At 36.9% G+C, this 13,763-nt stretch overlaps 1 protein-coding gene across 1 annotated transcript; it reads left to right on the top strand.

Moving 5' to 3' along the window:
* The first annotated feature begins 2,603 nt into the window (after positions 1–2,603).
* LOC115924262 (ATP synthase subunit f, mitochondrial-like) lies at positions 2,604–11,890 on the top strand. Its single transcript, XM_030986360.1, has 4 exons — positions 2,604–2,731; positions 7,587–7,691; positions 9,305–9,421; positions 11,353–11,890. Exons 1-4 carry the CDS (start codon positions 2,719–2,721, stop codon positions 11,382–11,384), a joined length of 267 nt encoding a protein of 88 aa, XP_030842220.1. The 5' UTR covers positions 2,604–2,718; the 3' UTR covers positions 11,385–11,890.
* Positions 11,891–13,763: the final 1,873 nt, after the last annotated feature.

Here is a 13,763-nt window from a genome sequence, read left to right as displayed (position 1 = left end):
TCCTTATGAACAGCGAATGGACCCCCCGCAGACACACCATACACTGTTCATAGACCTATAGTCTCAGCAGAACACCCAAAATTGGAGCGACGGAATAGTTATTGTTTAAAAAATGAATACATTATTAAAACTAGGCTATAATAATCCAGTGTTCAAAGTTCATGAAATTTTCACTTGTTCACACTTTTGTAAATTTAATATTAATTTACCTCCCCTCACTTTGTAATATTCTTTGATTCTTCCCTATATTCCAACAGTTCATTTTGTTAATCACCCTAAGACAATATTACGGACTTTCCCCTGCATCATATCCAATATTTAATTACAAAAATAATTATATTAAATATATTTATATTCGTGAGGAATTAATTACCAGACAACCCTATATGAATATTCTCCCAATCGACAGACCTTAATTCCCTTAGCTCAAACTTAGCTATTACATTCTGTCATAACCTTTGAACATGTACACACTCCAAGAACAACTGTAAATACATATATGTTTCAATCTTTTCCTTAAAAATGAGCACTCCAACAAAGTGTTCTCTAGTGTATAATAGCTCCATAAAAGCAGTTTATATTGAATTTCTCTTAGTTTGTTATAACAAGAGTAACTTTCCCAGGCCTACCAAATACCTCCCTATACTTCATTTGAAAAATCTGAAAATCCCCGTCCATCGTACTGAATCTGCAAAACAAATACATTTTGTAACTTCTCTATAAAATATACTTAATCTTCTTCGATAATAAATCCCTGAACAGCTTCACAGTACCGTTAAACTGCATTAAAATATCATACTCTTTTGTATCCACTAAACTCCAGTTATCCTTTTTTCCGCTTCTCAAAATAACTTCCCCAATATTACATACATCTGAATCTTGTTTCCTTTTCAACCCTATATGTTGAACATTTACCGCATGCCATTTTTAGACAGCTACCCCCCCCCCCCACACACACACACAAACACACACATTGGTTCCCGTTCCCTTATTTTGTATTGGTGGTTGTCTGCATGGTAGGCTATAATATGTCAAGTAATATAAACTGTTTAATTTGTCGATTGGAGTCTTATATATTATATATATATAAAAAAAAGCTTGTTCTGATCAATATGACGTGGTATGCCCCCCTCCCCCCTTAAACTAGAGAAAGGGAACAGTTTTCGCCCCAAGTGTGTTATAAAATAAAGTCATGTATAATAATTAAGCACGGGGTATGTACCTTTTTCTTAAGGTTTATGAAATTCAATAGTTTAGATTTCGATAGGCATTATGTTATAAATATCATAAGCGATCAGTCAACGTTATCCGCGATCATCGGGGCAAACAAATTGGGCCGAATTGTCTGAGTAAAAGTAAAGGATTTAGACAGGACCTGGTGTAGTATTTATAATGATTACTAACTCTTAATATAATTTAATCTATGAATTTGTATTTTTGAGGATATTCAAACTTTATTTTTAAATTAATCATATTAGATACAGCGTTCAAGCTTGAACTGTTGGCCGTCTTCTTTTCTTCATATACTTATTATCATTTCTATCATCAGTTTATTATTATTATCATCATTATCATCTTTAATATGTATTTTTCTTATCTGTCTGTAAATATTACTATTTTAACTCATTAATTTCACATGTATGTCGGGGACCCCACTGGAGATAAGCTCTCCGGCTTTCATGGGTTACCCCGTTCGACTTCAAGCTGACCGTCTGTTATTCTTGTGTTGTTGAATGTCGGAAGTTTGGCGAATACAAATCAATCAATCAATCAATCAATCAATATATCAGGGGCGACGATTTCTTTTTATGACCGGGCCGGAGGGGGGGGGGGGGAACTCGCCGCCCCTGATTATATGCATATTCTCTTCATTTTTTAAGTTTGGCCATTGTGAGGACCGATCGAGTTGCGTCCATATTTCGTGATAATATGTCTCTTTTATATTGTTTCTTCCATTTGTGTTGTTAATGAATATCAGAAATCCATTATTGAAAATATGTATGTCTTCTGACTCACAGTTCAACAAATATTTGTATCCTGAGTAGTCAATTTTATTCATGTTATAAATATGAATTACCTTGAATATTATGTTTATTAATTTGTTGCAAATGAAAATCAATAAAATCCCTGTGGAGGGAAAAAGCATGACAAAACAAAAATTCGTGGTATTAATATTATCAACAATAATATAATTCATTATTTGATATATTCAAGATTTAAATTCTTAACATAAAAAATTTAAATTTGGCAATTCTTAATAGGGCTATCAAGATTTAATGTCATGAATTATTTCGAGCAATAAACTTATACATAATTTCAGTTTTTATTTCTAACTAAAAATAATTGCAAGAAATCATTTGGATATCGAGCGCAAAAAATAAAGCCAAATTACTAAAAAAAAAGTTCCGATTTCGACCGCAAAAAGTATTGCAGAACGTCGTTCCCACCACTCATAAGGCTTTCCCATCACTTTAAAGTCGTTTCCACCGCTTAGTAAGTCGTTCCAACCAGTATACAGGGAGCAACTTAGATTTGCAAGTCTTAGGCATATACGACTCAGAAGAAAAAAAAGAAGCATATAAATATAATGTCACCCAGCGAGACACAGTCCTCATTGCAACATATTCATGGGCCAATAAAATAAACCCTCGATTGACGCCGAGTTTACCGATACTCTTTCATGCCATATTCATCCGCAGGTCCAAGTCAAATTCCAACATGGCGGACAAAGGTAAAGAAATTTTAGTACTTCCTTTTGAATCATGATTATTTGAGTTATTGAGTCATGATGAATGTTGATTGAGTGATTCTGCATTATGAGTGATATTTACTTTATATACCTATACATTAATACCCCCACATACTTCCACTAGACTCTATGAACGAACTGTAAATGTTTAAACCCGGGTTTAAACCAGTGAGCTTGCACGAGTCGCTCAGCTCCGCAGCACACCGCCATGGCACTGGTGCAGGTGCCGGTACTTTTTGGCAAATCATAAGCAGGCACATTTCACTGCTCGCGCTTGGTGGGCAGGGCCAGGGCAGAGCCCAGGGGTAGGCTTAGACCGAATTTTCCGTCTCTTTCGTTCGTTAGCCTCTTATTGGGGTAGGGTCGGCCGGCTCTCTCTTTAGAGACGGAAACCGTCTATACACATTCCCTTGATAACGCCACGGCCATTTCAGGTCGTAGCGTTTTGCCCCCAAAATCCCCCAAAATGTCATTTTACCTCGTGCATGTTATATTGTAAATTAGGCCTAGGCTATAATAATTCAGTTCCACTTACCAACTTGACTGAAATAATCCGTTTAATGGTCCCTTTTAAGGAAATTATGGGTCAAAATCGACATCCATGTTGAAAATCTTGCAAGCCGTGTTAAACTCTCGCTGCCGGAGTCATCTAAATCAATCTCATCCCTTCTAGTCTACGCCGAAGGCAAAATGATTATGAAGGAAAAACTGTGCGCCATCTACACGTTCGTAATGGCGTTATCACAGTTTTTCCTTCATAATCATAGGGTGTCTGAACGATTTTTCAATTTGGGATCGTTTTTCACCATTTTTGTTTGATATTTGAATCAAAAATGTTATCAGAATAATACATTTCAAATTTCAAGTCTCACCGATGTTTCTATCAAAAGTTACAGCCCCTCCAAAACGCTGGTATATTCATATCATTTTGGTCAAAATCGACGAAAAAGACGTCCACGCAGATTGATGTTGTTTTGCTAAATTCAGCCAAACAGCTGTATCGCGCGATATGCAAGCGTATGCATATCGTACGCATGCTGCTAAGCCAATCCGCGACTTGCAGCTTGAGCTACGCTGTCTCCGCGACATGTGCGATTGACTAGTATGGTTGGCGTTCGTCGCACAATAAACCCGGAAGTGAATGCACGTTATAGTCAATGGCAATATCGCGGAGAAAGTCTCCGCGATATTGCCATTGACTGTAACGTGTATTCACTTCCGGGTTTATCGAGGGAATTGCCAACCATAATTTCAGTCACTATAATGTGTAATTGAATTTGGGGTTTCGTTCGTGCGCGGAGATGTTACGCGATGTAACCATGGTTTGGACTGAGCGGAGCGCACGCCCCCTAATTAGCTGATCCACCAAATAGCGAGAAGGGTATTTTTAAACTGTTATCAGTTGTGATCCCTGGGGGCTAGCGAAAATATAATCACATAGAATTGTTCCTTAGGACTGGGACTACTTATCGATCGGGGCGTCATATCTCAAAAGTGACAAACCTCAGAGTTAGCCAGGACACAATGTTTAAATTGCTGTTTTGACCAAGATATTTTTAGAATTTCGGGGGCTACGCCCCTTTGGAAATATTGGAATTCACCTGCTCTTTCATATGACACCTCATTCATTGATTATCACCTTCAGGATCACAACTGATAAAGGTTTGAATCTCGATTTGAAAAAAAAAAATTGACTTTTTTTGCATGGTTGCGCAATGCACGTAGGCTGCATAGGGATGCATGTAATCTCTATGGGAAGAATTTTAGCACACAACATCGGGTGCGCGATCAGACACCCTAATAATCATTTTGCCTTCGGCGTAGACTAGAAGGGATGAGATTGATTTAGATGACTCCGGCAGCGAGAGTTTAACACGGCTTGCAAGATTTTCAACATGGATGTCGATTTTGACCCATAATTTCCTTAAAAGGCACCATTAAACGGATTATTTCAGTCAAGTTGGTAAGTGGAACTGAATTATTATAGCCTAGAGTCTAGGCCTAATTTACAATATAACATGCACGAGGTAAAATGACATTTTGGGGGATTTTGGGGGCAAAACGCTACGACCTGAAATGGCCGTGGCGTTATCAAGGGAATGTGTATAGGCCTAGACGGTTTCCGTCTCTAAAGAGAGAGCCGGCCGACCCTACCCCAATAAGAGGCTAACGAACGAAAGAGACGGAAAATTCGGTCTAGGGTAGGCTAAGCTTGGTGACTTATGGCATGAATTATCAATAAATATTAAATTAAATATGATATTGACAATAAAAATTTTAAAGTGTAATTAGCAGTAGGGGCGCTGGTCCGAGAATGAGGATCGTCTGCATAAACGCGGACATTATCGTCCTAAAAAATAAGTTAAGGATCGTCCGCGAAAAAAGCTTGCTGGTTTCATTCCAGAATTTGTTTTTCGCATGGCCAACGTGCAGATCAGAAACATCTACGAAAATGCGGACGATCCTTATTTTTCCGGACGCTTGGGTGCGTAAGATCCTCATTCTCGGACCAGCGCCCCTACTGGTCCAAGAATGAGGATCGTCCTCATAAACAAGGATATCCTCATAAACGAGGACAAAATGCGTCTTCAAAAATAAGGGTTGTCTGCATTTTTGAGGATGTTTTTTTTCATCGGCGCTCTGGGGGTTTCATGTTACAGAACGGCCTGCTGGCGATGCCAAAAATGGATTCCCCGGGGGAAAATAACCCTAGTTCACCGTCTACTTTTATGGTTTGTCCGTCTTCCCAAGGATTTATTGCTTATAATGTGAAAGTCTCTGTACAATGTCAATGTAAAATGCATCAAGAAAATCATTGCAGAATCCGTTTTTTGCATTGCCAATGCACCGATCAAAAATATGAAACGTCTGCAAAAATGCAGACGGTCCTTATTTTTGAGGACGCATCGGTCCGTGTTTACGAAGACGATCCTCGTTTAGGAAGACGATCCTTATTCTCGGACCAGCGCCCCTACTGCTCTCAGAGACGCCAAGTTCAAAGATCGGCAATGCGTGACATTTTAATTTTTTCGGCGCACAAGCGAGCGTGCGAGGGTATAACACACGTATAAGGTATAGCCTTTTTCCTAAATCTAGCGTGCGCGCCTTGCGTGAGAGCATTTCCAGACCCTCCAAATGCGTGATGTCACGCCTAATGCGTGACACTTGGTAGCTCTGACCTCTGCATGAAGAGTGATGTAAATAAAGTTAGACTAACCAAAAAAAAAAAATGTTGGGACATCCTTTTTCCACACGACAAACCTTGCACACTTGTAATTTACCACATAGAACTTTCCGCATTGAGCGCTGTGCACTTAGTTTACAATCTCGCCCTCTCTTTCTCTTAGCCAATGAGAAAGCATCTTTATTTATGCAGGTTATTATTATTTTGCACTGTATTTAAACCTATTCTGCCCTCTTTGCCAATTGGTAAGGATCTTTGGCAGTCTCGGGCCAAGCAACAGTGCTACATTGAAACTGATGTGTTGATGTTGCTGAGTAAAGACAATTTACTCAGTGATAATGCACCAGTTACAAAGATTTCATGACACTATCCAGAAAATTATTCTTGAAATAAGGAAGAATTTCAAATAACTTGAGACATATTTTGACAAGGGGCTTTGTTTAAAGTTTTCCCTAAGAATGATAATAATAAAACACATTCATATCACTTTTTAAATACATTCATCAGTACCATAGTGCCTTAATTTTTGGAGACTATCAGAGAAAGTTTAATTAGGATGCCTTTTTAATATATTTACAACTAGAGGAAGAATATGAAAGAAAAGCAGATAATTTAGCTCAAGAGTGTGACTTGAATAACACAAGTATTTACTAATTTTCATTTGTTCTAATTTCTTGATTAAATCATTAGTTGTCCTGGGGTGTCAATTATCGATGCTGACATTCTATAGCAAATTCTGCGATGAAACCGGCAAGCAAAAAATAAAATGTTGGGACATCCTTTTTTCCACACACGACAAACCTTGCACACTTGTAGTCCTACACTCCACGTAGAACTTTCCGCATTGAGCGCTGTGCACTTAGTTTACAATCTCTCGCTCTCTCTTAGCCAATGAGATTGGCGGAGCTGCTTGAGCGGCTTTGAATTTTAGTGAGAGAGGGCCTACCTGACTTAAACGTAATGGCAATGCCAATACGTAATATTACATAATACACTGACATGCTTTAAACAGGTGACGCACTTCACATATAACTGACGCACACTCAGCATAGGTACACACTTAAAATCAACAAACATTTCAGCACAACTTGCAATATTGTACCTTAAATTTAAAGATGACGAAAATGAGAATTTTTTAAACTTAAAAAAAAAGTTATGTAAGACTTTTTTTTACGGAGGGGGAAGGAGGAGAGGGTGCAGTCATCTTCCAGATATGAGTTGGAATGAGAAATTAGATAAATAGTAACATATTTTCCAACTCCCCAAAGCTTCATTTATGTCCCCTTTCTTGATTAATTCTATTGTCTTCTCACATTTTCAGAGACATTGCCCACAAGCCCCACATAAAGAAAACATTTTGAAATTGCATAGCTTTTGAAGCAATGTACACTTGTACTTGCCCCAGTTCTCCTCGTGTGGGGAATAAGCACCTCAATCTTTCAGCATTTTATTTCACATATTGATATCCTTTTCTGAAATAGTTTTGTTCAAGTGATTTTTTTTTTCTTCTGCCAATTGTCCTTCCACTAACCTAACTCCTATATTACCTTAAGCTTAGTGTGAACAATTTGTGTAGATCATATTTTCTGTGAGGAGTGCATTCAAAATATCAAAATCATTTGACTGACTGCATTGTCCATGTTTATTTTGTAGCTGTTGCAGAGTTGAGGCTGAGTGAGGTGAAGCTTGGTCAGCTGCCTAAGTGGTTATCAACCTGTTCCTTCACACCAGGAGGTCTCGTCAGAGCTTTTGGAAGAGGTAAGATCACTGGCAGCGTAATATGAGGGGGATGGGGGCTGACGCAGGGTTGTTCTTGGCATCAAATTGCTTTACCCTTGGTCCAAATTTTCCAAGGAAAATCCAACCTTAAAGCCCCACTGTCCTACTTGTAGCTACTTGCTTCCTCTATATAGAAAACTTCCCCAATTGGTGCCTGTTGGTCCCCCATGATCCTCTTTTTCTTATGTTAGTTGAGAGCTGAGTTTAATGAGATAGCCACCTGTCAGTGACCTTGCTGTGTGGTCTAATTCCTTCTGGCCCAGTAGTAATGACGGTCTTTAATAGACAACTACTTTTAAAGAAAGTTGACAAATCAGGGAAGCAGACTAATGAAGGTTTGAACAAAATAAGCTAATAAATAAGAAAGTTATGCATTTTTGAAAGTTGTAATCACTGTATAGGTACTCCAAATTGGCTGAATTGGTTATGTCACTGTTACGCATTGCTGGACAACTTTCCCATTTCTTTCCACCCACAAACGTGACTAAAATTTTCATTTTCAAAATGTATAATGCAGGAAGGTCTTTTCACTTTAGAGGACCTATGATGAAATGCTATCCATAATATACCTGTGTGCCTCTTGGGAGAAAGCGCTTATTAAGAGAAAGAAAAACAAATTAATGATACTTTTGTATAAATCACAAGCGGAAGCCACTGACTAAATTGTCAATTTGAGATTCGCACAGATGTAGTGATCAAACATTCATGAATTTCTTTATTATTGGTCCAATTTATATCAAGCTTTGCCATTCTGTTTCTCTAATTTGTCTGCTTTCCTACAAATCAACTCACTACAAAGGTTGGATTGCCCTTTAAAACTCTCTTTGTAGCACTCTAGGGGAATGGTTTAGGAACACCAATTATCTTTATGCAGTTTATTATTATTTTGCACTGTATTTGAACCTATTCAGCCCTCTTTGCCAATTGGTAAGGATCTTTGGCAGTCTCAGGCCAAGCAACAGTGCTAAATTAAAACTGATGTGTTGACGTTGCTGAGAAAAGACAATTTACTCAGACTGATAATGCACCAGTTACAAAGATTTTGTGAAATTTGAAATTGCTTTCCAGAAAATTGTTCTTGAAATAAGGAAGAATTTCAAATACCTAAGGACATATTTTGACGAGGGTCTTGGTTTACCCTTTTCCCCTAATAATGATAATAATAAAACACATTCATATCACTTATTTAACTACATTTATCAGTACCAAAGTGCTTCAATTTTATGGAGACTATCAGAGAAAGATTAATGAGGATGCTATATTTATATATTTTCCAACTAGAGAAAGAATATGAAAGAAAAGCAGACAATTTAGCTCAAGAGTGTGACTTGAATGACACAAGTATTTACTAATTCTCATTTGTTCTGATTTTTTGATTAACTCATTATTTGCCCTGGGGTGTCAAATACCAATGCTGACAATGAATCTGTAGGTAATCATATGTTGCAATTTTACTGCTCCTCATCACTTGTGATCTATTCCATACTTGTTACATTGTGAAATGTGTATCATATTTCTTTTCTTTAAGATTATGTTAGCTTTTGTTTCACTAAGTTGAAAAGTTAGTGTTTTTTTCCTTTCTATAAATACAGGCCGCACGAGGTACTACAACAAATACATCAATGTAGTACGAGGCAATGTGGCTCCAGTTGGCCAGTTTATAGCAACTTTTGTCATTCTTAACTACATGTGGCGCTTCAAGGTTGAAAGTAAGTAATATTTAAACTGTTAAAATCTGTCGCATTGTTTTAGCAGTTAGGACTAATGTTTCATATTAGTGGGAAATAATCTCAAATGAAAAGAATTTATTCACTTATGTGAGGAAGAAGAGAGAATTGAAAGTAATCATAGACCTCAAAAGTTTGTTTCTGTAAATCGAAAAGACAATGTCAATATTCAAATTTTAGATTATTGTCTTATACATGTGTTTCATCAAGCAAATGTTTTGCTGATTATAGGTCATGTTCTCATTGTAATGATATAGAGCATGTCCCTCCTTTGAACATACAGGGGTGGTCTTGGCATCAAATTGCTTTACCCAATGGATCTTGCGATATTTCTATTTCTTCTTCTTTCCTTCAAATCAACTCACTACAAATGTTGGATTGCCCTTTAAAACTCGCTTTGTTACACTCTAGGTGTAATGGTTTAGGAACACCAAAGCATCTTTATGCAGGTTATTATCATTTTGCACTGTATTTGAACCTATTCAGCCCTCTTTGCCAATTGGTAAGGATCTTTGGCAGTCTCAGGCCAAGCAACAGTGCTACATTAAAACTGATGTGTTGAAATTGCTGAGTAAAGACAATTTACTCGGCCTGATAATGCACCAGTTACAAAGATTTCATGACATTTGAAGTTGCTTTCCAGAAAATTATTCTTGAAATAAGGAAGAATTTCAAATACCTTAGGACATGTTTTGACGATAAAATAAACATTCATACCACTTATATAACTAAGTTGAAAGTAAGCAATATTTAAACTTTTAAAATCTACCACCTTGTCTTAGCAGTTAGGATCAATGTTTCATACATGTTTTTAGTGACAATTAAATGAAAATAATTCATTGACTTAAATGTATGTGAGGTAGAAGGGAGTATTGAAAGTAATCATAGACCTCAACATTATTTTCTTTAAATTGAAAAGACAATGTCATTATTCAATTTTTAGATGGTTGTCTTATAAATGTGTTTCATCATGCAAATATTTAGCCGATTATAGGCCATGTTCACATTGTAATGATATGGAGCATGTTCACATTGTACTGAAAGAATTTTTGTAGAGGTTCATTTCATTACCATGGCCCTATGATGTATTTCCATGTTACTGTTTTGTTGTCTTATCAATCATTGAAATGCATGTCCTCTATCCTCTCAACCTCTTTCTACATTGTAAGTAACACATTGTAAGGCACTGAACGAAACGAAGCAATTTGGAATGGTTGATAATGTACTACAAAAGAGTTGGTTGACAGAGATGCCAACCAGTACGATTAAATTGTATTTAGTACGATAATAAGAGTGAAATATGATTTTAAAATCTTAAAATACGATTTTTCATCTCTTTTTTTCCAAAACAAAAAAACAAAAACATCCTTAAAAATAAATAAATTTAAAACCCATAAAATTGGCGGAATCGCATAGAAACATGTACAAGTAAACCCCCGCAACCCCAACAAAATCTTTGCTTTAAAGTTTTCTCATTAAATTTTTCTGAAATTTTACTGGCCCGGGGCCGACAGGCAAGTGGTAGTGTCGAGTTTTCGTGAAAATCTGATTTTTCTCTCCAAAATCTGACTTTTTAGAATACTCAGTCTGGTTTTTTTTGTGTCAAGAGGTTGGCATCTCTGGGTTGATACTGTGAGGTTAGAGAATCATAGGAAAAGATAAGATATTAGCTCAATCCTGCTGAAAACCCCTTGCTCACGAAAGTTAGGTCCAATCTTCTCAGCTATTTCTCATCATATTTTGAATATGAGGGCATTTGAAGAGCAGTCTTTTTCAGAGAAGATCTTATCTATGATATTCTTCCAAACTGAAATAAAACAAAGAGAAAGCTCACAGGTTTCTTTTCATCTGGGATTCAACCTTTCCTCTAAAGCATCTCACAAATGTGTATCTTTAATTGTTCTCCTTTACAGAGCAACATCGTCTCAAGAAGCATCATTGGTGATGAAGACTGCGCCCTTAGACCTGACCTCTACAATCTTCCCAATTCCACCACCTAGCTCTAAAGATAATCTATTCAATTTCCATCTTCAATGGATACAACCCATCTGGACTTCATCAACTTGGTCTAATAGACGTTTAGACAATTCACCAATGAGAAGGAACTGACACTTTGAATATAGAATGGAAATGGTTGTTGTCTCGCAAGGCTTTCTCCTCTTGTTGAGAATCATTTTTGTGTCAGTGTGAAAGCCATGATGACAATTAGTTTCCCCTTGAAACTTGAGCCCTCTTCTGCATTCAGTCGGTTCCCTTTTTGGAGGAACCACTGAAATCCCCAAACTTCAATAGAAATACAATGTGGAATGGAATGAATACTTGACCAATGCCCAATGACAGTCATGCGTTGACTGTCCTGTAACACGCCATGGAGAAGTTTGTATTATTTTGCTGTGTAACACAGAAAGAAAAAAAATTATATGAGAATTAAAAGATTTGTTACCATGTGAACTTTGTCTCTTATCCATTCTATTTGTTTCCATGTATTGTCTTCTGAAACATTGAAGGTGGTTTAAAAAGAAAAAAGTAAACGAGATGGCAAACTACAAAGCTCTTGGAACTTACTGGTAGTGCCATGTCTTCTCGAGTATCATAACTTCCATTCATTCCCTTCTCTGGCACTGAAATTAAAGTCGTTATCAAAGTATTTAAAAACAAATTTGGTTTGGAATATTTGCCCTGTTTCATTTAATTGTGCATGAAACTTATTCCTTTGAAAAAAATAGTTTTACCGATGGTAAAAACAGAATGTGGAACATTCATATTCTTGGATGGGATTTTTGTTGGAAACTGATAAGGTCAATTCCATGGTCCCAGCGTCCTTGTTAAACAAGATCCACTGTTGTCTGTTTGGCAAATGTGTTTGCTTTGCAGTACTGGGGGAAGAACACCACAAAGTGCCTTTTGAGGAAGAGTAAAACTTGTTTCAATGTTTCTTTGATTAAAGCCACACTGTCCTTGTAGCTACTTGCTCCCTCTATATAGCAAAAACAATGTCTAATCGGTGACCATTGGTGCCTGTGATCCTCTTTTTCTTATGTTAGTTGAGAGCTGAGTTAATGAGATGGCCACCTGTCAGTGACTTCGCTGTGTGGTCTAATCCCTTCTGGCCTAGAAGTGTTGACGGTCTTTAAAAGCAGAAATACCACAAAGAGAAGGGGAGAGAGAGAGGGAGAGAGGAAAAGAATGAATGCAATTTGTCTTCAATCATTCTATTTAAGAGGCATCCAATCGACAATGTGGTCAAGTCTGTGAGGTCATGGCTTCATTTCTACTATTTGTTTTGAGAATGAGAAGTTATAACTAAGTATCCTAAGTATTTTAGGGTAACATTGTGTTATGGGAAGTTTATGCAGCCAAATAACTAACACATAGTATTCTTCAAAAGTTATATTTGAAGTCATGACATCACAGTTGCATGAAAACAATTACATATTGTCCGCCTCCTACTCAAAGTTTAAAATTTTCTTTTTCTTTTTTAAGTCCTCATGTCCCAATCTGTTCCACTATTAGTCTTGTCATACGAAAAGCAATGCAAAGAAACTTGATTTAACATATTGAATACAGTAAAACTAAATACACAGACAACACACACACAAAAATCAAAGCTCACAATAAAAGAAATATAATGGTGGATTTAATTTATTGCACTCGTTAAAAAGTAATCATGCTTTACACAGAGATGTTTACTAATGGAAAAGGCGCGAACCATTGTGACGAAGAACCGCCCCCCCCCCCCTCCACAAACAAACATTGTAGCAATACAAACATTCGGAAAGACCAACAAGAAATGAGATGCTTAAAAGAGATGAATGGAAAGACAAGGCCTCCTTGATTAACAATAGCAACGGTTTCTTATATAGCTTTTTATTGGTCACAACGTAAATATGTGCTAATAGTATTTTTCAGCCCCTGTTACTGGATTCTATTCACTTTCTGTACTTAACAGTTTTATTGTACACACCCTCCTCTCTTGAGCCAGTCGCCCTTTTACGGGTGTGCGCAGTTAGTTTTAATAAAGGCAGAAAAATGAGAGAAACGGGTCAGTGAAAGCTTGAGCAAAAGCTGATTAATTTTTTTGGAAGATTTGATCAATCATATAAAGGTTGGCAACTCTGTGACAAATCTTGCGAGCTCCCCTCCCATTTGCCCAGTACTATAAAAACACTACGAATATTTCACGTTTCCCTTATGAAAATTTTCAATCAGTCATTAACCCTAAATAAAATTATCTCACATACGTTTTTATACATCCCCTGTATCTATTCTGTCACCAATATCTAATATAAGGAAATGAAGTTCATGAAATTTTCTGTACATAGAA

This window comes from Strongylocentrotus purpuratus, unplaced genomic scaffold (genome assembly GCF_000002235.5).
Source record: "Strongylocentrotus purpuratus isolate Spur 01 unplaced genomic scaffold, Spur_5.0 spur5_contig_837, whole genome shotgun sequence".
NCBI lineage: Eukaryota > Metazoa > Echinodermata > Echinoidea > Camarodonta > Strongylocentrotidae > Strongylocentrotus > Strongylocentrotus purpuratus.
This window is presented reverse-complemented; position numbering and strand designations above follow the sequence as displayed.

Bases quoted from the DNA above. Each gene is read 5' to 3' on its own strand.
- LOC115924262 (XM_030986360.1), top strand. The intron at 7,692-9,304 runs GTAAGATCACTG...CTATAAATACAG, and splicing joins CGTCAGAGCTTTTGGAAGAG to GCCGCACGAGGTACTACAAC. The intron at 9,422-11,352 runs GTAAGTAATATT...TCTCCTTTACAG, and splicing joins GTGGCGCTTCAAGGTTGAAA to AGCAACATCGTCTCAAGAAG.